Raw genomic sequence first — 27,586 nt, forward strand, 5'->3', positions numbered from 1 at the left:
TAAACTAAACAGACTGAGCCTCTCTCTCCTCCCATTTTATATTCTCTCTTGTGCGGGACTAAAGGCGTGTGACTCCCCAGAACTAGAATGAAAGGTGTGAGCCAGCACCTCCTAGATTTGTTCCTGCACTGATCTTGGTAGCCCAGGGTGGCCTTGAACTCAGAGATCCATCTGACTTTGTCTCCCAAATTCTGGAATTAAAGGTGTATGTCACCAATGCCTGACCTTTAGTGGCTTTAACTTTGCTTTTGGTCTTCAGTAAAGATTTATTTATCAAAATATAAATCATATACCACTACAAAGTAGTACTAGAGAAATGGCTTAATAGCTAAGAGTACAAACTGCTCTTGAGGAGGACTAGAGTTTGGTGTCCAGCACGGACACTGGGTGGCTCACACCTGCCTGTAACTCAAGCTCCACTGTATTCATCAGCACTCTCTTCTGGCCTCTTCCGCACCTGTGCTCATATGCACATATCCATACACAGACACACACAAAAAGATAAATTAAATTTTAAAAATTTCAGGTAAATTTCCTCCAAAATATATTTGCCTTTTACATACATTAGAGCAATTTTTTTTTTTTATTTTTGGTTTTTCGAGACAGGGTTTCTCAGTGTAGCTTTCAGAGCCTGTCCTGGCACTAGTTCTTGTAGACCAGGCTGGCCTCGAACTCACGGAGATCCACCTGCCTCTGCCTCCCGATTGCTGGGATTAAAGGCATGTGCCACAACCACCCGGACAATTTTTAAAAAAATTACCAAAGCTCTTATTTTTCTTTAAATTTTGATTTACTTATTTTAAAATTTTATATATTCACTTTTATTATATGAATGTTTGGCCTTGAATGTATGTCTACTCTAAATGTGTATGCCTGGTCTGTGTGGAGGCTGAGAATCAAATCTGGGTCCTACGTAATAACAGTTAATACTCTTAACTGCTGAGCTATCTCTCTGGCCCCCCATATTAGGGCAATTTTTACTAATTATTAAATAGATGCATAAAATGTCTCACCTAAGTAAAATTTAAGTATGCAAAAATTCTAAAATAAGAGGTATTTACTTAATATAACTACTAACCTGTGGAAGATAAAAATAAAACCCAGAAATAGTGGCTAGAATGAGAGTAAAATATGATACAACAGAAATTTAATGTCAGATTTTGCTACCATTATATCCTAAAATCTTGTTATTCATAGTTCATGGAAAATAAAGATGAAACACTCTTCTCTTTCCTGTCAGGAAGTTGGAGGGAGAAACACTCCTCATTTTTTCTGCATGAATACATCATATTTATCTATATTTTATGGATGTTTTTCTTGTGCTTTTTCAAAGACATGTAGCAGCATTCTGAAGGACAGTCATTACTAGTTCTGGTAATGGAAGGAAGACACATTGAGATGTACACAGGGCGAATGTGCTGAAAAGCGAAAATCCTGGTTCAGAACGCACAGACTGTTCGCTGTCAGAGACGGGTCTCCAGGTGTGTCTCGGCTGTTCTTGAAGCTATTCTTGATCCCCAGAAGCCAAGTAAACTATAGGTAGAGATCATCTTGCTTGGGTTGAATATTACTTATTTCAAACACCTTTTAGGCTTATAAATGAGATCTACTTTTTGGAACAGGGTAAAAGAAGTCTCAAGGGACTGTAAAAGAAGTCTCAAGGGACTGATAGTTAACAGTTCCATAAAGAAGGTGAGTGCCTCAGGATTTCATCATCTTTGTAATCTCTTTTATCTTTGATAGTCTAGTATTTCCTATGGCAATTAGGAACAAAACTTAAAACAAAAAGGGAAATTAGACTCTTCTTACGTAAAAATAACAACAACAACATAAAGATAGCCAGTATCTATTACTATGTGCTAGGTACTGAGTCTCAATGCTTCTTTTCATACCCAGTAAGGTACTCAGTTTAGGCACAAGAAAGCTGAGTCAGGAAAGTTAAATACATAGAAACAAATGGCTGGTTTTGGAAACTAATCCCATTATGCCTCCAGTATACAACTGCTATATGCACATCTAATACCTGAAGACTCACATGACAGTTGGATAGCTCTTTAATACAGATTCAAATAAATGTACCTGTCAATTCTTCACAGAATAGGTTTTACTGGTGTGTGTGTATGTGTGTGTATTAGCACACATTTCATATCCTCCCAAGTAATTAGGCATTAAAAACTAATTTCAGTAAAGAAAGGTATACTTTACTCACTTTAGGATGTTTTTGGTTTTTATTTATTGATGTGGGATTCCCCTCTGTATGCTGTGAACATTTTATTACCATTGGTTAACAAAGAAGCTTCTGTGCCTATGGCAGGCAGAACACAGCTAGGTAGAAAAACTAAACTGAATGCAGGGAGAAAGAAGGTGGAGTCAGGTAGACACCATGTAGCTGCTCAAGAAGCAAGATGTGAGGCAATAAACCACAAGCCTTATGATAAAATATAAAATAATAGAAATGGGTTAATTTAAGATGTAAGAGTTAGCTAGGAATATGTCTAAGCCATTTACCAAACAGTATTGTAATTAATATAGTTTCTGTGTGATTATTTGGGTCTGGGCAGCTGGGAAACAAAAGTGCAGTATCTGTTTACAATTTATCCATCAAAAGAGGGTCTCAATACATAGAACTGACTGACCTGAAACTTATTATATAGATCAGGCTGGTCTTTAACTTATGGTGACCCTCCTGCCTCTCTGTCTTCTGTGGTTTGGGATTATTGGTGTGTATAACCCACCTAACGTTAGAAGGACTTTTGATTTATATGTATCATCTAGGAAATGGTAACAAAAGGATATAAAGACTACTTTAGGAATCAAAAACTGTGTATGGAAATAGAGACAAGAAAATCTTTAAGAGTTAATCATAGATCATAAACTATTAAGTTTACTTAATACACGAGACAACTTGCTATTGGCTGGTACCATTTGTAATCACATGATTGTTAATACAACAACTCCCCAGTTGATAGTAATAATGAATAAAAACAAATATGGTTTTAAAAATTCATTTTAGTGGCTGGGAAGATAGCTCAGTAAAGTACTTGTCTTATAAGCATTAGGACCCAAGTTCAAACACTAGAATCAGTCATAGGCACACATGTAAATGCATGCACAGATGTACTAGAAAACACATGCCTAGCTAAAAACATGAATGAAGAGTTCATAAAATTCAGTTTAGTAAGTTTCTTTCAGTGCACTATTCTAAACCATAAGTCATAATATTATATGAAAATAACTTGAAACAAGTTTCATCAGTATGATATAAAAGATATGCCAAACAGCAAGGTTCAGTGATTAGAAGGATGTCCAGGTAGTTAAAAATATCACTGCTCTTCCAGAAGACCCGAGTTCCATCCTAACACCCACATGGTCTCCTTGGGTATCTACCCACACATACTCTAATTGGCAGCCACACAAAATCAGAAATAATCTTTGGGGGTAAAAAGAAGCAATAGCTAACTCTAAGCCTTAATAATACTGCAATGATAAATTTCAAGTAGACATTTTGGACTTATGTAAGAGTGCATAGTGATGGTGTAATTTGAAATAGATTATAGCTTTAAAATTTTTGCTTTTTAAAAAATAAGTATCTTTATTTTCTGTGTATGGGTGTTTGCTTGCATGTATACCTGTGCATCACATGTGTGCAGTGCCCACAGAGGCCAGAGAAGGCACTGGACTCTCTGGAACTGGTGTCACAGATGATTGTTAGCCATGTGGGTCCTAGGAACCACGCCTTTGCAAGAGCAAAATGTCCTTGACTGCTGAGTCATCTCTCAAGAGCCCCTAAAAGTTCTCTTTTTAGCTTTTTGCTTTGAGACAGGGTTTCTCTGGGTAGTCAAGGCTGAACTCAAACTCACAATCCTATCTCAAGTGTTAGGATTCTACAAATGTACTATCTCACCAGAAAAAGTGTTTTTTGTTTTGTTTTTAAATTTTACAATAGAATATGGAATTATCCAGAAGAGTTCTACTTTATTATAGCAATAAATATGGAAATCCAAATAATTCTAAATATATCTCATTTAAACCTAGATTAAATATAGTAGCTCAAAATTCTTAATTCAAATTAAAGGAACAATTATTATATCCTACATTTGCAAATTCTATAGTTCTTCATCTATTATTATCGATAAAACTCCCAACAAAAGTCCAGGTTATAACACGGTATTTCTCAAATTCTCCCATTACCACAGGGCTACTTGTCATTTTTGGATTAGATCACTCTCTCTCAAACTTTGTCAGCTGCAGCACTTGTTAACTGAGTGACCTGAACAAACTTCCTCAACTTTAAAGCAAGGATTTAAAATTGCATCTAGTAGAGAGCTGTCATAAAGATAATGTAATAATAAATAATAATAGGCTAGACACTTAGAAAAATGTCTAGCAGGAACTAAATGTTCAAAGAATGCCACACATTAACTTTTGTTATCTGTGCTGCTTCTCATCCCTGCAGGATACATTTTAGTTTGTCATCAAGATTTACTCCGTAACAAGGGGCTGTGAGAGGGCTCATGGGTGAGGCACTTGCCATCAAGTCTGATGACCTGAGTTTGATCCTGAGACCCACACAGAAGAAGAGAACTAACTCTCATGACTTGTCTTTTGACTTCGATATTAATAAACATTTAAAATATTTAATTAAAATAAAGACTTTATAACAAGAAAAACAGGGAGGAGAAGTGTAAGCAGTAGTGTGGCGGGCTGCTACGACTGCAGTGGCCTCAGCCTCAGCACCGCCAATACCAGGAGGAATGAACATCTGAGTCTTGGGCATGTAGGCACCACCTGGAGGAACATAAATGAAGGCTCTTCTCTGCCTACACCTGAAGGAACGATCAATGGAGCTACAGCTCCCAACTACAGCAATTGGAGGAAAAGGGACACCCCTGAAATACAGACTCCCCTTATTCTGACTGAAGAAAGAGATGATAGAAAACAGGGTAAGAATACACTCGTGAATAAAAAGTAACAGAGTACCACCTAAAACTACTGATTCTACAGTGGCGAGACCTGAACATCCCAATGCAGATGAAGCAGCAGAAAACAGTCTTTTTTTTTTTTTTTTCCTTTCTTTTCAAGACAGGGGGTTCTTCGTAGCTTTGGAGCCTGTCCTAGAACTAGCTTTTTTTGTTTGTTTGTTTTTTTGTTTTTTGAGACAGGGCTTCTCTGTAGCTTTAGAGCCTGTCCTGGAACTAGCTCTTGTAGACCAGAATGGTCTCGAACTCATGAGATCTGCCTGCCTCTGCCTCTCGAGTGCTGGGATTAAAGGTGTGTGCCACGACCGCCTGGTTTATGATTGAGGCCCTTAAAGAGGAAAATTCCCTTAAAGAAATGGAGGAAAAGACAATGAAAAAATTGGAAGAATTCAACAAATTCCTTAAAAAAAAAACCAAAAAAGCAATCAAACAAGTGAAAGAAACAGTTCAAGATTTGAAAGCTGAAATAGAGTTAATAAACACACACACACACAAACTGAGGAAAATCTGGAAATGTAAAATCTGGGTAAACAATCAGAAACTACAGATGCAAGCATAAACAACAGAATACAAGAGATGGAAGACAGAATCTCAGGCACTGAAGACACAATAGGGGAAATAGATTTCATCGGTCAAAGAAAATGCTAAATCCAATAAATTCTTAACACAAAATTGAGAGGCCAGAAGAGATTTCATTTCTGTACTAGAACCTTTTGGGACTCTGAATTACACCCCAGCCCCCAGGACAAGCTGAGGCCATGGGACCCCTCTTAGGGGAAGTATTAGCTAAAGGAGCAACCCAAGTTACATAAAGCTGCTCACTGCAGCCCATTTCCCCACCCGTAGTCAGACATAAAATGTTGACCACCTAACTTCCTCTATCAGTTGAGTAATGATGGACCAATCAGATAGGATTCCAAACAGCCCTTGTGGTTAGCAAAGGGCCAGCAGATGTCCGGAGGATGTGACCAGGGGCTGCTGCTATCCCTCTTAGACAATAATAGCCTATCAGGAACTAACAGCTAGGTTTTATCTAACCTTTAGCCAATTGTGATACAGGATAAGTAATTTTGTACTTTGAAACTGTAATCTTGTGACTGCTTTGTGGTTTTTGCCTTTATAACCCCTTACAACAGTTGGCGGGGTCCTTCTCCCTCCAACTGCTGTGCCAGACTGTGAGGCAGAGAACCATGCCAGCGTGTACATAATAAACGAAGCCTTGCTTTGGCATTCAGAAGTGTGTGGCTCCATGGTGGTCTTCTTGGGGGTCTCAGGACTTAGGCACAACAAAAATACCCAGGAAATCTGGGACACCATGAAAAGACCGAACCTAAGAATAATAGGAATTGAAGAAGGAAAAGAAGTACAACTCAAGGGCACAGAAAATATATTCAACAAAAGCATAGAAGAAAACTTTCCCAACCTAAAAAAAGACATGCCTATGAAAACACAAGAAACTTACAGAACACCAAATAGACTAGACAAAAAAAAGTCCCCTTGCTACATAATAATCAAAACACTAAACATACAGAATAAAGAAAGAATATTAAGAGCTGCAAAGGAAAAAGGCCAAGTAACATATAAAGGAAGACCTATCAGAATTACATCCAACTTCTCAAAAGAAACAATGAAACCCAGAAAGGTGTGATCAGGTATTATACAGACACTAAGAGACCACGGATGGCAGCCCAGAATATGTTCAGCAAAGCCTTCAAACAACACAGATGGAGAAAACAAGATATTTCATGACAAAACCAGATTTAATCAATATCTATCCACAAATTCAGCCTTACAGAAAGTACTAGAAGGAAAACTGCAACCCAAGAAAATTAGCTACACTCACAAAAACACAGGAAATAGATAATCTCACACCAGCAAATCCCAAAGAAGAAAAACACCACTATTAACAACAACAACAACAAAATAACAGGAACTAGCAATCACTGTTCATTAATATCCCTTAACACCAATAGACTCAATTAGCCTATAAAAAGACACAGACTAACAAATTGGATACAAAAACAGAATCCATTCTTCTGCTGCATACAAGAAACATACCTCAACGACAAAGGCAGATATTAACCTCAGAATAAAGGGTTGGGAAAAGATTTTCCGATCAAAGGACCTAAGAAACAAGCTGGTGTTTGTTTTCCTTTCCTTCCTTCTTTCCTTCTTTCTTTCCTTCTTTCCTTCTTTCCTTCTTTCCTTCTTTCCTTCTTTCCTTCTTTCCTTCTTTCCTTCTTTCCTTCTTTCTTTCTTTCTTTCTTTCTTTCTTTCTTTCTTTCTTTCTTTCTTTCTTTTTTTTTCGAGATAGGGTTTCCCTGTAGTTTTAGAGCCTGTCCTGGAACTAGCTTTTGTAGACCAGGCTGGCCTTGAACTCACAGAGATCTGTCAGCCTCTGCCTCCCTGGTGCTGGGATTAAAGGCGTGTGCCACCACCGCCCGGCAAAGCTGATGTTTCTTATATCCATTTATCTATCCTGATATCTAACAAAACAGACTACAAACTGAAAAGGCTGAAGGGGGCAGGCGCAGGCAGCAGACCAGGGTCCTGACAAAGACCAGACCTCAGTTCCACTTCACTGGAATGGAACAGAGCTGAGCAAGCAGGTCTCATGAAAACCATAACCATCAACAAACACTTCTGCTGGCTCAGCAGATGCCCCCCTAGACTTCTGCAGGCTAAAGATAGCATTCTCTACCCTGCTGCTGGAAGGTCCCTAACCACTAGGTTCTTCTGCCAGTCAGACCCAGGTTACTAATCTTTCCTCCACCAATCACCCCCAGGTTAATCCCTCTTCTCTGGAATTTCAGTAACTCCACTTAAAAGGAGCTTGTGACTTTCTTTGGGGCTCGTTCTTTTGCTACCCCAACACTGGAATCAATAAATGCTCTTGCTGTTGCATACGGGGATATTGATCTTCTTTGGGGGCTTTTTCTCAGACCCCAACACAAACTAAAATTAGTCAAAAGAGATGAAGGTCTTTTCATATTATATTCATCACAGGAAAAAAAAAACCATCAAGATGAAGTCTCAATTATGAACATCTGTGCTCCCAAAACAAGGGTATCCTCATTTGTAAAAGAAACATTACTGATAGCCTCGTGGTGGTGGTGGCGCACGCCTTTAATCCCAGCACTCGGGAGGCAGAGGCAGGCAGATTTCTGTGAGTTTGAGGCCAGTCTGGTCTACAAGAGCTAGTTCCAGGACAGGCACCAAAGCCACAGAGAAACCCTGTCTTGAAAAACAACAACAATAACAACAACAACAAAACATTACTGAAGCTTAAATCACACATCAAGCCCCACAAACCAATAGTGAAAGACTTCACTCCACTCTCACCACTGGACAGGTCTGTGAGACAGAAACTTAACAGAGAAATAATCTAACAGATGTTATAACTCAAATGGGCTTAATAGACATCTATAGAACATTTTACCCAAATACAAAAGAATATACTTTCTTCTCAGCACCTCATGGAACCCTCTCCAAATCGACCACATACTCGGCAACAAAGCAAATTTCAACAGATACAAAAATATTGTACTAACCCCGAGTCTTATTGGATCATCACAGCTTAAAATTCAACAACAACACTAACTGCAGAAAGCTCACAAAGTCATAGAAACTGAACAATGCTCAACTGGGTCAACGAAGAAATAAAGAAAAAAAACCAAAAGACTTCCAAAAATTCAACGTAAACAACCACACAACATACCCAAACTTATGGGGCACAATGAAGCAGTGCTAAGAGGAAAGTTAATAACAATAAGTGCCTACATAAAGAAGCTGGAAAAATCCCACACTTAGAGAATTAATAGAACACCTAAAAGTCCTAGAACAAAAAGAAGCAAACTCACCCAGAAGGACTAGAGGACAGGAAATAAACTGAGAACTGAAATCAACAAAATAGAAACTAATAAAAAAAATACGAAGAATAAATAGACAAAGAGTTGGCTCTTCAAGCAAAGTAACAAAATAGACAAACCTTTATCCAAAATAACTAATAAGTAGAGAGAGAATATACAAATTAACAAAATCAGAAATGAAAAGGGGAACATAACAAACAGTGAAGAAATGCAGAGAATCAAAAACCTGTACTCCACAAAGTTGAAAAACTTAAAAGGAAATGGACAATTTTCTGCATAAGTATCACATACCACAATTAAATCAAGACCAGATAAGGAAAATGAATAGACCCATAACTGCTATGGAAATAGATATAGTCATCAAAAGTCTCCCAACCAAAAAAAGCCCAGGACCAGATGTTTTCAGTGTATAATTCAACAAGATTTTCAGTGAAGTGATACCAATACTCCTCAAATTGTTCCACACAATAGAAACAGAAGGAACATTGCCAAGCTCTTTTTATGAGGCTACAGTTACACTGATACACAAACCAAATCAGACAAAGACACAACTAAGAAAGAGAATTATAGACCAGTCTCCCTCATGAACATTGGTGCAAAAATATTCAATAAAATACTGGCAAAATGAATCTAAGAACCCATCAGAAAAATCATCCACCATGACCAAGTAGGCTTCATCCTACTTGGAGAAGCAGGGATGGTTCAACATACAAAAATCCATCAATGTAATCCACCATATAAATAAACTAAAAAAAAAAAAAGCCACATGATCATATCACTAGATGCTGAAAAAGTCTTTGCCAAAATTCAACACCCCTTCATGATAAAGGTCTTGGAAAGAGTATGGATACAAGAAACATACCTAAACATAATAAAGGCAATATACAGCAAACTAACAGACAACATCAAACAAAATGGAGAGAAAGTGAAAACAATCCCACTGAAATCGGGAACAAGACAAGGCTGTTCACTCTCTCCATATCTATTCAATATAGTACTTGAGGTCTTGGCAGACTGCTATAAACTGCTTAATGGATTGACATAGACCTGCTGCATACTTGGAACTGGGGCAGTGTGTGTGACTCAGGGCCAGTAAATGGACCTCCTCCGCCATGCTGGACTGGGTGGGGCAAGCAGGAAGTGCCATATTACCCCTAGCAATGACGCTGCTAAAGTTTTCAAGAAGTCCTGGTGTGAGCTGCTGTGAGCTCATGAGCACAGCAGCCATGTTGTGTCTAAAAGACGGCATTTTACAGCACTCTCCCCATCCTTCAGCTCTTACATTCTTTCCTCCTCCTGTTCATGATGTTCCTGGAACCCAGGACTGAGGATGGTCTAACTGTCCCATTTAGGCCTGAGCAGTTATGGGTCTCTGTATCAACCACTGCCCACTGCCAGAAAAAGCTTCCCTGACCAAGGTCAAAAGCAGCACGAACCCATGAGTATAAAAATAAATATTTGGAAGACAGTTTGGAAAAAAAAGTCCTTAGCATTTTAAGAAGCCATTCTGGTCAGAAAAGGATTACAGATATGCAATAAAGACAAATCCAGATTTAAAAAAAAAAGACTTCTAGATGGGTCACAGTGTGGAATCAATGTACATAGGCTTGGGAGAGAGAAGAAAAATAGTATTGAGAGAAAAGTAAATAATTAAAAAAAAACAAAGTCTTTAAAGAGACAGATCACAGTCATAGATTAAAAGTAGTAAAGATAATAAATATTAAGAAGTAATAGAATAAGACCAAATAAGCTATGTAAAGATAGAATATACACAGTGAGTCTGGATTATGTATATTATTGTGTTTTCTTTGAATTTTTGAACTGTGAAGGAGCTAAGAAACCAACCTATATACTTTAAAGGTATCTTGATTTCAAAATATGAGTCTAAGGACATATTGTTTTGGAAAAGGGGTTCTTCTGCTTCCACAGAAGATGACAACCTTTCAGATTAATGTGATTTGATGGACCAAGACCCCCTGAAAGGTCACTGTGAACACTCCAAAAATTACTTTGCCCAACAAAATGCAGGAAGCAATTTAGAGAGAACTATGCCCATATTCCCAAATATTGTTTATAGATGTCTGTTCACATTTTAAAGGGGATATGCTATAGAGACTTGTATTGGTATAGATCTTGGTCTACTGATACAATTTGAAGGTCAATTTTCTTGACTAATGCATTATGTTTGTCTAGCTCATTTTAAAATGTAATGTATAACTAAGAAATATAGGTTAATAGATAATCACCTATAATGGTCAAGTTTCTAGTCATGTTAGTTAGGTTTTCTAGATATATTTCAATTAGATAGGTGTTCTTCAAACCTTTCAAAGACCTATGGAATATGGCATTTAAATGTTTTAAGAAGACTTTTCATGATAGTAAGACACATCTGCTCCTGGCAGCACCAATTACTTTAAGAGGAAGATGGGCATCGAAGAGGCTCCTCATGGAGTTTGTTAGCCATTTGGGCAAGAAACTGCTCTTGCCTGGACTGCTTGATGGTATGTGGGGTGAACTGGACAAGAAGGACCTGCAGAGAAATGACTGCTGAACTTGCCTAAAGATGAGATGATTCTTCAGGGTTCCTGCTTCATGAAAGTCTGCTAGACATTCTGCAGGACACAGAAGAAACTGACTGGCAAATTGCCAATATAGGTGGAACTGTCTTTAAAAGTTCCTGCTTTATGGAAAAGTCTGCCGGATACTGTGGGTCTGTAGGCTGAAGATGGGTGCCTCAATGGTACAGGAGAACTTTGGGTGACTGTCCAGGTAGTGAGATGTCTCTTGTCAATTCTAGAGTTTTGGAAATTGCTTACAATGCACTTCCTGTTTACTTAGGTAATATTGTATCCTTCTGGAGTCTTTGATGGAGTTGAAGAATAGATATAGTTTTCCTTAGTCATGATAAAAGATAAAATAAATATAAATGTTATAACTGTAATTCTTGCTTAATACCTGTTTTGTTATATGTAATTTTACTATGTTACAGACAAAGTCTTTTTTATTTAAACAGAAAAGAGGAGGTGATGTGGGATTCCCCTCTGTATGCTGTGATTACCATTAATGAATAAAGAAACTGCTTTCGACCTATAGCAGGGCAGAACTTAGCTAGGTGGGGAAAATGAAACTGATTGCTGAGAGAAAGGATGCAGAGTTAAGGAGAAGCCATGGAGCTGCCATCAGAGACAGACATGTTCAAACCTTGCCAGTAGGCTACGAGCCTTGCAGTAAAATATAAAATAATGGAGATGGGTTAAATTAAGATTTAAGAGTTTGCCAGAAATACACGTAAGCTATTGGCCAAACAGTACTGCAAATAATATGGTTTCTGTGTGATTATTTTGGGGCTATGCAGCAGGAAACTAACTAGTGGCCTTCTTGTTACAACCCAGGATAGCTAGAACAAATCTGTACAATAAAAAAAAAAACAAAAAAAACCTTCTAGAGGCATCACTATGCCTGACTTCAAACTCTACTATAGAGTTACAATAATGAAAACAGCTTAGTATTGGCATAAAAACAGATAAGAGGATCGATGGAATTGAATCGAAGACCTGAATATCAACCTACACACCTATGAATACCTGATTTTTTGACAAAGAAGCTAAAAGTATAAAATGGAAAAAAGAAAGCATATTCAAGAAATGGTGCTGGCATAACCGGATATTGACATGTAGAAGAATGTAAATAGATCCATATCTATTGCCATGCACAAAACTCAAGTCCAAATGGATGAAAGACATCAACATAGAACCTCATTATTCATTATTGTAACTCTATAGTAGAGTCTGAAGCCAGGCATCGTGATGCCTCCAGAAGAAAAAGTGGGAAGAAGCCTCGAATGCATTGGCATGGAAGACCACTTTTTAAATATCACCCCAGTAGTACAGACACTGAGAGCAACAATCAGTTACTGAAACCTCTGGAAACTGAGAAACTTCTGTAAAGGAAAGGACACAGTCAACAAGACAAAATGGCAGCCCACAGAATGGAAAAAGATCTTCACCAATCCCACATCTGATGGAGAACTGGTCTCCAAAATATACAAAGAACTCAAGAAACTAGACACCAAAGAACAAACATTCCAATTTTAAAAATGGGGTATGGACCTAAACTGAGAACGCTCAACAGAGAAATCTCAAATAGGCAAAAGACAATTAAGGAAATGCTCCTTAGCCATCGGAGAAATGCAAATCAAAACAACTCTGAGATTCCATTTTATACCTGTCAGAATGGCCAAGATCAAAAACATTGATAACAACTTATGCTGGAGAAGATGTGGGGTAATATGAATGCTCCCCCATTGCTGGTGAGCGAGCAAAGTTGTACCGCTGCTTTGAAAATCAGTATGGTGATTTCGCAGAAAATTAGGCATCAGTCTACCTTAAAACTCAGCAATATCACTCTTGGGCATATATTCAAAGGATGCTCAATTATACCACAAGGACATGTGCTCAACTATGTTCATAGCAATATTATTCATAACAGCCATAACCTGGAATCAACCTAGATGCCCCTCAACTGAAAAATGGATAAGGAAAATGTGGTACATTTATACAATGGAGCACTGGAAGTGAAAAGTGAAGCATGCCCTGGCAATGCTGAGGCATGTGTGGGCAGCCCGTTTATATTGATTTTCATAGTCTGAGATGATGAGGATGACTAACCAAGTCGCTTCCTCAAGGAACAGGTTCCACTGAGATATGAACTCGGATCGCTGGATTCAGAGTCCATTACACTATTTAGTGGTAAAAAATAATGACATCTTGAAATATGTAGGCAAATGAATGGAACTAGAAAACAAAAACATACTGAGTGAGGGAACCCAGACCCAGAAAGACAAATATAATATTTACTCACTCATAACTAACTTTTAGACATAAAGCAAAGAATAACCAGTTCACAACCGCTGAAAACCTAGACAACAACAAAGACCCTGAGACATACATGGATCCACCTAGGAAGGAGAAAAAGACAAGATCTCCAGAGTAAACTCAGAGCATGGGGGGCAGGGGAGAGAGGAGAAGGGGAAAGTGGAGGAAAGAAAGACAATGGAGAAAATGTATAGTTCAATGAAAAACAATAAATAAAAAATTTACAGATAAAAAGAAAAGTAACATAAAAGGAACATAAAATGTAAAAATGGATAAAAGATTAAAATAGATATTTTACCAAAATAGATATATAAAGGTTTAAAAGTCATGAAAACATTTAACAGCTAGTCATCAAGTAAACACATACCTAAACTACCATAAAATACTATTTCATAACCACAAGGATGGCTGAAATCAGGATGGGCTGGTATGCAGCTCAGCAGCAGTGCTTGCCTAATATACATAAAGTCTTTGGTTTGACCTCCAGGTCCGTGAAATTAACAAGAAACCAAAATAGATGAACAACAACAAATATTTGTTATGATATAGAGAAATAAGAACCAGCATAAAAAGCTAGTGGAAATAAAAAATGGTATAGTTACTTGGGCAAAGAGTTTAAGCAGTTTCCTAAAAATGCTTTAAACACAAATTTATCATCACCCAGCAACCCTAGAGAAAGGAAGATACGTTAATATCTTTCACTGACTGTCTGTCTTTCTCTGTGTGTAAACGTGCATGTGCACACACGAGCCACATAGTCCAGAAGGCAACATTTTCTGTCATTTCTCAGGTGCTGTCCACCATTTATCTTTATTTTTATCTTATTTTTTTATTTTTGAGATAGGGTTTCTCTATGGTGTAGTCCTGGTTGCCCTGGAACTTGCGCCATAGAACAGGCTGCCTTGAACTCAGAGATCTGCCTGCCTCTTCCTCTTGAATGCTAGGATGAAAGGTGTGCACCACCATTGCCTGCCCACCGCTTTTTGAGATATAGTCTCTCACTAGCCTGAAGCTCACCAAGCAGGCTAGGATGGTTGATCAGCAAGCTATGAGTCAGTCACCTGTCTTCACCAGCCACAGCATTGGAATTCTTTTTTATTTTTAATTATAAATACAGCATTTCTCCCTTCCCTTTCCTCCCTTTAAATCTTCCCTGATTGCTCTTGTCAAATTGATGGTCTCTTTAAAACAACAACAACAACAACAACAACAGCAACACAAAAAAGTGGGTTCTGGGTATTGAACTGCTTACGGGAAAAGCACTTTACTGACTTCTTCTCAGCCTGGTAAGAGCCAAGGTGCAAACAACCTAAATCCTAAATGTTCACCAAATGATAAACAGATGAACAAAATGCTGAATATTCACGGAATGCAATATTAATCAGAAATTTTTAAAAAACAACAAAATACAAGTATTTTCAATAACAGGGATAAATCGAAAAGACATGTTAAATGAAAGAAACAAGATACAACAGAGTACACATACTGCATAATTTAATTTAGTGCAATGTCCAGAAAAAAATTACAGAGACAGAAAGTGTAATTGCCTATATGGAAGAGGGGTGTCTTCTCATGGTCATGTAAATGTTCTAGAACTTATTTATAATGATACTTACATAATTTGGTAAACACAAAAATTATTCAGTATACTGAACTGAGTAAATTATATAAGTATGCCTCAATAAACCTGTTTAAAAATCATACCATATCAGGATTTACTGGTTATATTAGTCACTGGACACCAAGAAAATGCCACCATCTGTGTACATATCAGTGAGCTCATCTAGTCCACTGTAGGGCCCGTGGGTCTACCCCTCCTCTCGGGGTTCATCTTGAGGACAGTTTCTGGCCAGACATTTTGCTGCATTTTCCAGCTAAACATCCTGTTTGTTCCTGTGCTCCCTCTGCTCCCATGGTGGTTAGCTATATGGCTATTGTATACTCTATCTTGGATGTGGCAATTTCTCACCTGCCTGGGGGGAGTTCCATTGTACAACAGCTAGGTATATAAGGTTTTTCCTAAGCTTGAATAAACAACATTTGGCATAATCTCCTCACAAATGACCCATGTCTATTGTGTGTTCTTTTAATCTCCAGGCCCTTGCCCAGCTCGCGAACGGTACAGCAGTGAGAACTGTACCATAGAGAATAACACAGATGTTACAGGTTACCATGTAACCTAGTGACTTGCAGATACAGTAGGGATTCAGTGTTTGTTGAAATGACATATGCTTCAAAACAAGATGGGAATAAGAATGATTTTAGAAATATGAATGAGGACAGAGGCAATTAGTCCTTTTTGCATGGCTGAAGCTTACCTCACGAGAGAGTGAGTCAACAGATCTGACATACACTCTTCACTCCATGGTAGGTCTAGTGCTACCAACTCTAAAAGGAAGCAGTTAGTGAGGGGTTCTATCCTTGTGAAGAATACTAGGCTATATAGAGAGTAAAAATTATTAGGGGTGGTATCTGTATTTTGTTGTTTGTTTCAGACAGGGTTTCTCTGTGTAGCTCTGGCTGTACTTGAATTAGCTCTTGTAGACTAGGTTAGGGTTAGGGTTAGGGTACTAGGCTGGCTTTGAACTCACAGAAATCCGCCTGCCTCTGCATCCTGAATGCTGGGATTAAAGGTGGACACCACCACCGCTTGGTGATAATTTATTGATTTTTACTTTATGTGCATTGATGTTTTGCCTGCATGTATATCTGTGATGATACTGGATTTCCTGGGACTGGAGTTACATACAGCTCTGAACTGCCATGTGGTTGCTGGGAATTGAGCCCAGGTCCTCTGGAAGATCAAACAATGCCCTTAATCACTGAGCCATCTCTCCAGCACCTGAATATTTATTCTTTCTAAGCAGGAAAAAAAAATTACAGACAAGGGCTGGAATTAGGTTGCTAGCTGGCCTTACAGAGAACCTCAATTCCTAGCTCTTGCATGGTAGGTCACAGCCATCTGTGATTCTGGATCCAGAGTACTCAGCACCCTCTTTGGGCTTCTGCAAGCACTAGGTACAAAGAACAGAGATGCATAGAGGCAAAAAACTCATACACATAAAAATTACATGCAAAATATTTTATAGCTAACAATCTGGAACGATTTTTGTAAATTTGTATTTACCTTCTTCCATTATAAAAAAAAACCTGTTCTACAAGCATTAACCATTCCTTTTCAGAAGACAAAATGCATAGCAGGAAGAACATTAATACTGCCATGACAATAGCTATGTGTCATTCATTCATGATTAAGACTTTGGTCAAGTTTCTTTACTTTTAGGCTCCAGTTTTCTTTTAATAAAGGCAGGATTGTATCAGTGCTCCTATAAATTAAGGTGCTTGAGATAATCCTGATGAAGAATGAGCATCTCACTTTCTCGATTACAAATAGTAAACAAACAAACAAACAAACAACCTTCCTAATTTATATAAGGTAAAAACTGATAGTCATGGATGATTCATTTAAGGGCCCATATATGACTTTCATCCCAACGTCAGGTCCCGCCCTTCAACGACATGCAAGCCCACACATTCCACCCTTCCACCCTTGCCCATGCCCCCATATACCTCAGCTATGGTCATTCTCAGGGCACTGACAGGGGAGAGCTCAATATCCACCAGTTGGGCGGCTTTTAAACTCTGCCCAGTAAAGATTGCGCAAGGACAGAAAACAGCAGAGAGTTAGAATTTTAAGGTAAACAGGGGACATAATAGCTTAGAACATTAGCACAGTGCCTAAAAACAAAGACAGGTCTTAGGGCTATAGTTAAGCTTTGGAAAAGTGAGGTAAGAGTCACTATTCTGTGGCAAATGGGCAAAGGAAAAAAAAAAAAAACAAACCTCAAATTGGTCAGAATTTTAAGTTTATCAAACTTAATAAACTTGTTCAGACTTTGCATCTTCTTTTTCTTTTAAAAGCAACATTGTATTTTGTAGTCCATGCTAGCCTTCTCCTTCATCCTATTTCCTACTGCTAGAATTAGAGGAATGAGTACCACACAGAATCATATCCTGTATCTTCTAATGTCCTGCTTATTCATCCCAGGCTTCAAGGAAGTCCAACTCTAAGAAAATCTCACTGAGTCATTAAGCAGAAGTTGAATGCTTTTAAAGGGGGAAGAACTGGGGAGGTAGCTCAGCAGCAGGGCACCTGCCTAGCATTCACAAGGCCCTAGGTTTTCATCTCCAACACTTCCAAAAATTAAAAATAAATAAATAAAAATTTAAAAGGGGAGGTATTACTATAATAAATTAAGATTATTATGTAAAGGAAACTAAAGATATCCTCCATGTCTTTATATAGCCTTCAACACAAGGCTATTTAGAATGTAAGAAAACAAAATAAAATACTGCGTATGGTGGTTCACACTGTAATTTCAGCTCTTGGGAGGTGGAGGCAAGATTTCTGTGAATTTGAGGCCAGTTAGCGCTACAAAGCTGAGAACTTATGTGGGGGGAAATCAAACATATTAAACTCTTAAACTATATTATACACTCTCCTGGTACTGACTATGAATTTATCAAAAGAGTTACAAATATACTTTGCCCTCTGTCTTAGCTTCCTACTTTAGGAGAATGTTCTCAGACTATCTTGTCATTTTAAACTATTAAATTTTGTAATCTTATTGTCAAATGAATTTTTTGTCTCTTTTCAAACTTCAGATAATTGTAAACATTTCTCATAAACTTGGAAAAAATGATTAATGCCTGCTATTTAAAAACTTCTCATTGGGGCTTAACGTTAATGCTTTGAACAATTTAAAAATAAAAGGAATTATCAAAGACCTGTAATTTGTATAAAATCAACCAAAATATTTTCATGCACATATTTATCATTCCATTTATTAGCTCTATCCTGGATGAGATTTAGCCACTGGTTATTTCGAAGATATAGTATGAAGAAAGATACAGTATGAAGTATGCCCAGAAGACATAATTTGTACTGGAAAAAAAATCCACTGAATACTTTTTAATTTTTTGATTGTTTTCAGATTTTCTCTACCTCAACCTACAGTTTAAAAACACTGGATGTGCTGTACTCAGAAAGAAGTGGTGTGGTTTTTCTGTTAATTCACAGTTGTTAAAATTAATGAGACACACTCATCTTCTGCTGCTTATTCAAGCACAAACAACGAGTGAAGTGAAGATGTGGAATTCCCTTACAGTGTCACTGTCACAAGGCTGGAACTGGAAGGGCTGAGGCTTGTGAAATACAGCATTCTCTTGTAGAAACAGCTGAAGGTTATAGTCCCGTACCACCTAAAGACAAAACAGAAACCTGTAAGTCTTAAGTAAGGTTAAAATGTCCAGTGATTATATTCTAAAGTTTAGGGCCAGGTGGCATATCGGGTAAAGGGTGTTTCTGTTGCACAAGACTGATGGCCTGAGTTCAATCATGGAACCCCCGTAAAGGTGAAAAGAGAGAACCAACTCCACAAAGTTGTCTTCTGACCTTTACAAGTGCACTGTAGCATGCCTCCACATGCGTGTACATACACACATGCACACAAATAATGATACATTAAAAATGTTTAAAGCTTCATTTTTAAAGATTCATTCAGCTATTTTCTTATTTACTGATTATTTTTGACACAGTACTTCTATGGAGCTATGGTTGGTCTGGAATGTACTATGTAGACCAGGTTGACATTGAACTCACAAGAGATTTACCTGCCTCTGTCCTCCAAGTGCTGGGATTAAAGCTACACATCACCATGCCTGGCTCCTTTCCTTTTTTCCTTCCTTCCTTAGATTTATTTATTTATTATGTATAGTGTTATTTATTTATGTATTATGTATAGTGTTCTGTCTCCAGGCCAGAAGAGGGCGCCAGATCTCATTATAGATGGTTGTGAGCCACCATGTGGTTGCAGGGAATTGAGGTCAGGACCTCTGGAAGAGCAGTCAGTGCTCTTAACTGTTGACCCATCTCTCTAGACCCCCAGTTTATTTTCTTTAAAACAACCAACAGTTTATTTTCCTTTAATTATGTGTATCCATGTCTGTGTATGGGTTTGTGTACCTGTGAATGGAGATGCTCACAGAGGCTAAAAAGAGTCAGACACTCAAGAGCTGGAGTTACTGGCAGCCTGAGGTGGGTGCTGGGGACTCAGGTCCAACACCACTACTTGCTCCTGACCACTGAATCATCTCTAGTCCCTCATTTTCTAAACAACCCATCTACTACACTATACCTTGGGAAAAACTAAGAGCAAGCAGTACTTAACTGAACACAGCTGAATTCTGCTTGTCCTCACTGCTTGCCCTTTACTCAACTTTTATCTGCTGTATATTAGAGATCATTAAAAACTGGGCAGAGTGCAACTCTGCTCTTTTGCATATGGTTATACACTTGTCTCAGTGCCTTTTCTGAAGATTATGTCCTTTCCACTCAATAGTCAGGGTACCTCTGTTGAAATCAGTTGCCCAATTAAGTACAGTTTTATTTCAAGACTCAAACTTTATTTCACTGGCCACTTCTGTCTCTCCTAATGTCCATACCACTGCCTTGATTTCTGTGACTTTATAGTAAGCTTCATAAGCTGGAACTGTGAGTAGTTCAATTTTGCTTTTCCTTTTAACTATTTAGCTAGTTAGAGTTTCCTCACACTTCCATATAAATCTGAGGATTGTCTTTTCCACTTCTATAAACAAAAGTGCTACTGGAGTTTTGATAGGGATTGTACTGAATATTTGGGTAATACTATAAAGTCAGCTATACGAAATCTTCTAATTAATGAACATTTATTATTTATATTTATTTAGATATTAATTTTTAAAATTTTCTGTATGTAAATCTTCGGTTAAATTTATTATTGGGTATTTTATTCTTTGGACACTAATGTAGTTGGACTTGATTTAACTTTATTTTCAGATCATTCACTGGTAAGAGTATAGACACACAGCTGGCTATTATGTTTTGATCTTGTTTCTAGAATAACTTTGTAGAATTGCTTTCTTATCTGGATTACTTTTTTTAGTAGTTTTTACATTTGTGATATTGATATATAGAGAATCATACCTTTCCAATCAGCAGTAATTTTGATTCTCTCTTTCTAACCTAACTGTTTAAGTCAGTGCTTTTAGCACAGCAGTTAAGTGCACTCATGAAAGCATTTCTTGATCTTGGGAAACATGCAGCATTTCACTACTGAGAATAGTATTAGCTGTTGGCTTTTCACCTGCTTTTTCTGTTTGTATTTGTTTTTTAAGACAGAGTTTCTCTGTGTAGCCATGGCTGGAACTCACTATGTAGACTACGCAGGCCTCGAACTCACAAAGATATGCCTGGCACTGCCTCACAAAGTGCTGGGATAAAAGGCATGTGCTAACATGCCCAGCTTTCATATCCACTGTAATGATCATAATTTTGTTCTTTATTTTAATAAATTTACTTTTATGGTTAGTTTTCAAGGTATTATATATATATATATATATATATATATATATATATATATATATATATATATATATATATATATATTCAAGATAGGATTTCTCTGTAGCTTTGGAGCCTGTCCTGTAACTCACTCTGTAGTCCAGTATGGCCTCAAACTCACAGTGATCCGCCGGTCTCTGCCTCCCAAGAGCTGAGATTAAAGGTGTGCACCACTACCACCCGGCTTAAAATTTTCAAGTTACGAACTGTTCAAAGAGCTACATTAGTAATTGGTAGCAGTATCCTTTGCAGGCAGAAAGCAAGCACACAGAAACATATTACAGAGGACAGTAGATTTGCTTTTGGAGCTACTATCCTAGAGAAAATATCTATGACAACATCTGCTTCAGTTACATATATAAAGCTTTTCATAAAATATTAAGGAGAAGAGCAAGCTTCATAAATAATTAAAATTTAATACAAGTTCCTAGGACCAGCTGTTTCCATTTAGAGGATTAAAGCTATAGAGAGCACTTTAACATTTACAGTATGTAGTGTCTGCATGAATTACCCTTACAACATCATTAGGACTATGCTATGTTATAAGCAAGCAGATAAAATAGATTTTGACCCAAACAAAGTAATAAAAGTATAGAATAAAAAAGTTTATAGATTTTCAAACTTTCCATTTGGTTAGAATCTCTGCAACACAATGAACTCTTTGTAACATAAAAGCACATGGTATAAAACTTGTAGGTGCGAATTCCTCTCACTTGCAATAACAGGGCACATCTCCAAGCTATATCATTCATGTTCATCAGTTTGGCCTTGACACAATAGCATCTCATTTAAACCCCACCTCAGGGACAGAGAGACTCACATGAGTGAAGGCAGAAAATAAAAGTTTATCTCTTTGTCTCCTGAGTATTTCATAAATCCTTAATATATTTTCAATAAAAATAATGTAGAATAACACTACAGTAATGCGAGTATCGTGTGTGTGTATGTATGTATGTATGTGTGTGTGTGTGTCTGGGGTGGGGTGGGGAAGGGGGGAGAGACAGAGACACCTGTCAGACTCAGTCTATCCTCCTTTCCATAAAACAAACATGCGAGTCAGAATGTAACAGACACTAAGAATGCCTAGAAAATCAAATACATGCATAGTATTAGCCAGTTTCATGCCTATATGTTTTATAAACTAAAATAGTGTATCTAACTTAACATTTTCTTTAAAAAAGAAGTTTCAAAAAATTATGCCAAATAATTTTAAATTAGAATAAAAATAGATTATAGTCTCTAGTAAAGTTGGGAGTGAAAAACACTATCTTGCCATTTAAACTTTTTTAAAAAAGATTTATTTATTGTGTATACAGTATTCTGCCTGCAAGCATGCCTTCAAGCCAGAAAAGGGCACCAGATCTCATTACAGATGGTTGTGAGTCACCATGTGGTTGCTGGGAATTGAACTCAGGACCTTTAGAGGAGCAGGCAGTGCTCTTAACCACTGAGCCATCCCTCCAGTCGGCCACTAAAACTTAAATGCAAAATTCACTTCTAAATAATTTATGGACTAATGAGGGGGCAATGTAGAAATAAGAATAAAAGCCCTTCACATTTCATGTTACAGATTGTAGTAGGAGTGTCTGTTTTGTTATTTAAAAACAAGAAAAACAAGCTTTTCAAGAACACAAAGGAACATAGAAAGAAATACTTTTAGCAGGGGGTGGGGGATTAGCATGCACCTTTAATTCCAGCACCTGGGAGGCAGAGGCAGGCGGAACTCTATGAGTTCAAGGCCAGCCTGGTCTACAGAATGAGTTACTGGACAGTTAAGGCTGTTACACAGAGAAACCCTGTCTGGAAAAACAAAAACAAAAAAGGAAGAAATACTTTGATGAAACAGAACACTGAAAAACAGAACAAAACATATTTCTGACAAAATTAACAAAACCGACTGACTTCATAAAAAAATAAAGTGTAAACAGAAATAACAAAGGAGAAGGTGACAAAGACAGACAAGTTCTTAAAAGAGGTGGCCACCAGAGCTGATAAATGAACAACTATATAGGAAAATGAAAGCTGCTCAAACATACTGGAAACAAGCAAAAACAATCAAAAATGAGAAAAAAATTCAGAAAACCTGAGCTGACTACTAAACATGCTTTTTTCCAGTGGTCAAAAATCATTGCTATGCAGAAAGAACAAAATCAACAAACTTCTGTATACATTTTTCTCCAACATTCTCATGATTTCAAACAAATACATGAAAATAAAAAGAACTGGCCAGGTGTGGTGGGGCACATCTATAATCCCAGCACTTTAGGAGGACCTCTTTGAGTTCAAGGCCAGCCTGGTCTATACAGTAAGTACCAGGGCAGTCAGGGCTACATAGTGAGACCCTTTCTCAAAAATAAATAAATTAATGAATAAAATATAAAAAGATGTCACAAAGAACACCTGTATACTTATTATCACAACTCCACAATTACTATTTTTCTTCTTTTTCTTTTAAAAGTGTATCCATCCATTCATCTACTCTTTTTTCTACACATCAATGTTTTTTGCATCTTTTATTGGGTTCTGGATAGGGACAGACATAGGACAAGATGTCAAAAGTATAACACTAATAATGTTTGTATTTGATACCAACTTAGCATCTTAAAAGCTTTTCCATAAGTTTTTAAAGAAGATTAGTTTATATGATTTTATGTGGGTGTTTTGTCTGTCTGTATTATGTGCAACATGTGCATACCTGATGCCCATGGAGGTCAAAAGGTGGTGTTAGATCCCTAGACCTAGAGTTAGACTTAGAGTTACAGTTGGTTAATAGTAAGCCACCATGTGGGTGCTGGGACCTGAACCTGAACCCTTTGCAAGGGCAACAAATGCTCTAACTGCTGAGCCTTCTCTCCAGCTCTCTTTTAATGCTTTTATTCCTAGAGTCAGGAGCTCAGGTTCTCTGAAACAAGAACGCTTCCACTAGGATGTGTCAGGATAAAGAGTCCGAGTGCCCTTCTCATGCCTGTCTTTGAACTCCATCTCGTGAAGATGGATACCCTAGTTCCTAAACAGTTTCTAAATACATAGCCAGTTCCCATTCCCCTTGACAAAATAAATGAATAAATAAATAATAAAAAAACAAAAGAATTGAGCTAGATCTTTTAAAGGAGTAGATCCAGGTAGTAGAATGTATATATTTTAAAATGTACAGTCAGGAAATAAATCATCATAATACATCTTCCAGAAAGTAACAATTACAGGAACATTTTATCTCCTAAAAGAGATTTACTATTGTTAAAAAGAAACATAATTTATTCAGTTTTGAGGAAAAACAACATTTCTTTTGAGTGTGTATATTCAGTATATCCAGTGTGACTTGTCCGGCAAAGTTAGTAGATCAATTTGTTTGTTTGCTTTAGTTTTTCGAGACAGGATTTCTCTGTAGCTTTGGAATCTGTCCGGAACTAGCTCTGTTAATCAGGCTGGCCTTGAACTCACAGAGACTCACCTGCCGCTGCCTCCCAAGTGCTAGGATTAAAGGCGTGCACCACTACCGTCAATATTTTAAATGAAAAGATCATTATCAAAGAATGATAGCAAAAAGAAAGTGAGTTTAGAGCTGGGCAACGGTGGCAAACACCTTTAATCCCAGCACTCAGGAAGCAGAGGCAGAAGGATTTCTGTGAGTTTGAGGCCAGCCTTCTTTACAGTGTGAGTTCCAGGACAGTCAAGGCTACACAGAGAAACCCTGTCTTGAACTACCCCTACCCTTCCACCCCCACCCCCCAGAAAAGAAAAGAAAAAGAAAGTGCAAGTGAGTTTGGGCAAGAAGAGGAGGCTCAGTGATTGAGCACTCGCTGCTCTTCCAGGGGTTCTAAGTTCAATTCTCAGCAACTACATGGGGCCCAGAAACATCCGTAATGGGATCTGATGCCCTCTTCTGTCATGCAGACTTACAGGAAGACCGAGTAGTCATATACATAAATAAATATTTTTTTTAAAAAGTGAGTTTAATTTGTTAAAAACAAACTCCAAAGTATTATAGAATTTATTTTTAAATCTACAATGCTATATTCCCTTTGTATACCCTTCTTACTCTCTGCCTTAATACATGACCTTGTTCTCTCAAATGGTTGAGCTGAATGGATTTGAAGTTTATGTAAACAGATCAGATTTTTCACTGATTTGTCTCAAAGGCACTACATACAGCAATGATTGATGTCCGAGTCAGCCTGCTACTTCGTCTCTCCTTTCTTCATGGTTGTGACAACAGTTTCTCCTCCACTCATCCAGAAGGTGATCAGAACATTTTCCCACTTTCTTAAAGAGACTTTTTTCAGAAATACATCCTTTAAAATCTTCAGCTATGACTGGTATCTTCATTTTGAATGTATGAAAAAACTTTGAATTCTAAAACGGCAATATTACCCACTGCATTATAAACACATTACCTTGCTTGAGCTTTCTAGTAAAAACTGGAATGTGTTCTGTACAGCTTGGCAAGTTTCTAGCTCGGTCCGGCTGAAGGCTATTAAATAATCCTTGAGGTGGTCATACACATTTCCATCGAGGGCCTAAACAAGAGGACAGCCAAAAATTATGATAGAGTTTTGACACACAATTCCTTTGACTATAAGAAAAGTAGGAATGTTCAATTTAAAAATCTATTAATACACTGACAAAAGACACAGACTATTACCTAAGAATATGGGAGCAGTTACTAGGGAAGTGTTGAATCTTTAGTGAACAGCAACCAGCAAAGGGAAACTATTGGTAAAGTTTATTAAAAAATAGAATATTTTGGAAACAAAAATATTCGGATTTTGATCTTTGGTTATCTTCCTCTGTAGCTACTTCATGACAACGAGGTGAGAAATTTTACATGGACTAATCAAAAGAAAGAACCAGACACAGAGCCTGGAAAAGATACAAAATAATTATTAATCTCCTCCATTTTTCTCATCCATTATTGGTAGAATTAGAATTTTGTATATATCTGCTACAGAGCAATCTGAGCGAAAACATAAAATGTTATGAACATTTATGCACGTTTTGTTTGATTATCTACATAGAAAACATTCCTGTTATATACATCTAAAACAGAGAGGCCAAAGAGAAAACCACTCAGGTCCCAACAACGGTTCCAAGAACTTTACTGCCATTCCAACCCATCAAAACAGCAGTCTTATCTTTAAGTCTGCATTTTTCTCTTCTCATCAACTGACAAAACTGGAATGTAGCCTAGCTCTGTGCATAGTATTCTCTGATCTAGCCAGTTCTCTCAGAGTGCCAATGTGCTTTTTTAAAATAATGGCTCAAGTACATTTCCTTATCCCAACAAAAACTGCCAACCTTTCCTTAGTTTCCTAGATATTCATGCAAGTGTTCAGATTTCAATATTATTTTTATTACTTCCAAATAAATTTTGTTTTGGAGTTTCACTGTAACCTTTATTTTAGCTTTGATATCTGCTTCTAGTTCTCTAAGGATATACACAGGAGAAGAATTTTCTTTGGCCATATGGCAACTTTGTTTTCCAAAGTGCTGTCCCTTATTAACCAGCAATACATGAAGATTCCAATTTTACTATACCCTTGCCACCATTTATTTCTTGGTGTGTGTGTGTTCTGCTTTGTGTTTTTTATTGGTGTTGTTGTTGAGATTTTATTATTTTATGTGTATGAATGTTTGCCTGAATGTATGTCTGTACATCACACCTGTACATGGCCATCAGAAGAGAATGTTAGACCACCTTAGACTGTAGTTACAGATGGTTGCCAGTCATCAGGCAGGTGCTAGGAACTGAACCCAGGTTCTCCGGAAAAACAGTCAGTGCTCTTAACCTCTAAGCCATCTCTTCAGTCCCCTTGTTCTGTGTTCTGGAGATGGTATATCATCATGACTTTAAGTTTCATGACTCTATTATCAATGATGCTGAGTATCCTTGCATGTTTTACTAGATATTGCTCTATTTTCTTTGGAGAACTACCTACTTAAACTTTTTTTTAGACAGGGTTTCTCTATGTAGCTCTGGCTGTCCTGGAACTAGCTCTTGTCGACGAGGCTGGCCTCAAACTCACAGAGATCCACCTGCCTCTGTCTCCAAGTGCTAGGATCAAAGGCATGCACCACCACCACCTGGCGAAAGATAATTTTTTTTTCTCTGTCAACACCATTGGGTTTATTCTTTACAGTTCAAGAGACTGGGCTGCCAGTATGGCTAAAAATGTTTCTTTTCTTTTTTCAACATTATGAATTGTTATTGTAGGGAATGTAACACACGATTTTTAAAAAGTTTCTACTGTGAAGTAATTTTACAAACATGAAAGCAGAGTGTCTAAAGATGCGATTTCTGCCTATCCATCCCTCCCTTGTGGCTGTCAGTGGTCATGGCTTATTAGCTGCCTCTTCCCCATTCTTATCCTGAAGCAGCCTCCACACCTGCCATTTCACCATGGATGTTTGTGTGAACGGAATACA

The 27,586-nt window shown here is 37.5% G+C and overlaps 1 protein-coding gene across 4 annotated transcripts in view; it reads right to left on the reverse strand.

Annotated features, from left to right (window-relative positions):
- The window catches only part of Fchsd2 (FCH and double SH3 domains 2), a 231,214-nt gene that overhangs the window by 34,967 nt on the left and 168,661 nt on the right, over positions 1-27,586 (reverse strand). For 2 of the 4 annotated variants that reach the window (XM_087908664.1, XM_048429444.3), the window contains 3 exons: positions 25,558-25,680; positions 18,889-18,984; positions 17,293-17,364 (listed from right to left, as the gene is read on the reverse strand). In XM_087908664.1, the coding sequence (XP_087764790.1) occupies positions 17,293-17,364; positions 18,889-18,984; positions 25,558-25,680 (291 nt within the window). The remainder of the gene's footprint in view (positions 1-17,292; positions 17,365-18,888; positions 18,985-25,557; positions 25,681-27,586) is intronic. The other 2 variants (XM_087908665.1, XM_087908666.1) reach the window with 2 other exon arrangements.

The sequence above is a fragment of the Myodes glareolus genome, chromosome 7, assembly GCF_982192425.1.
Source record: "Myodes glareolus chromosome 7, mMyoGla1.1, whole genome shotgun sequence".
Taxonomy (NCBI): Eukaryota; Metazoa; Chordata; class Mammalia; order Rodentia; family Cricetidae; genus Myodes; species Myodes glareolus.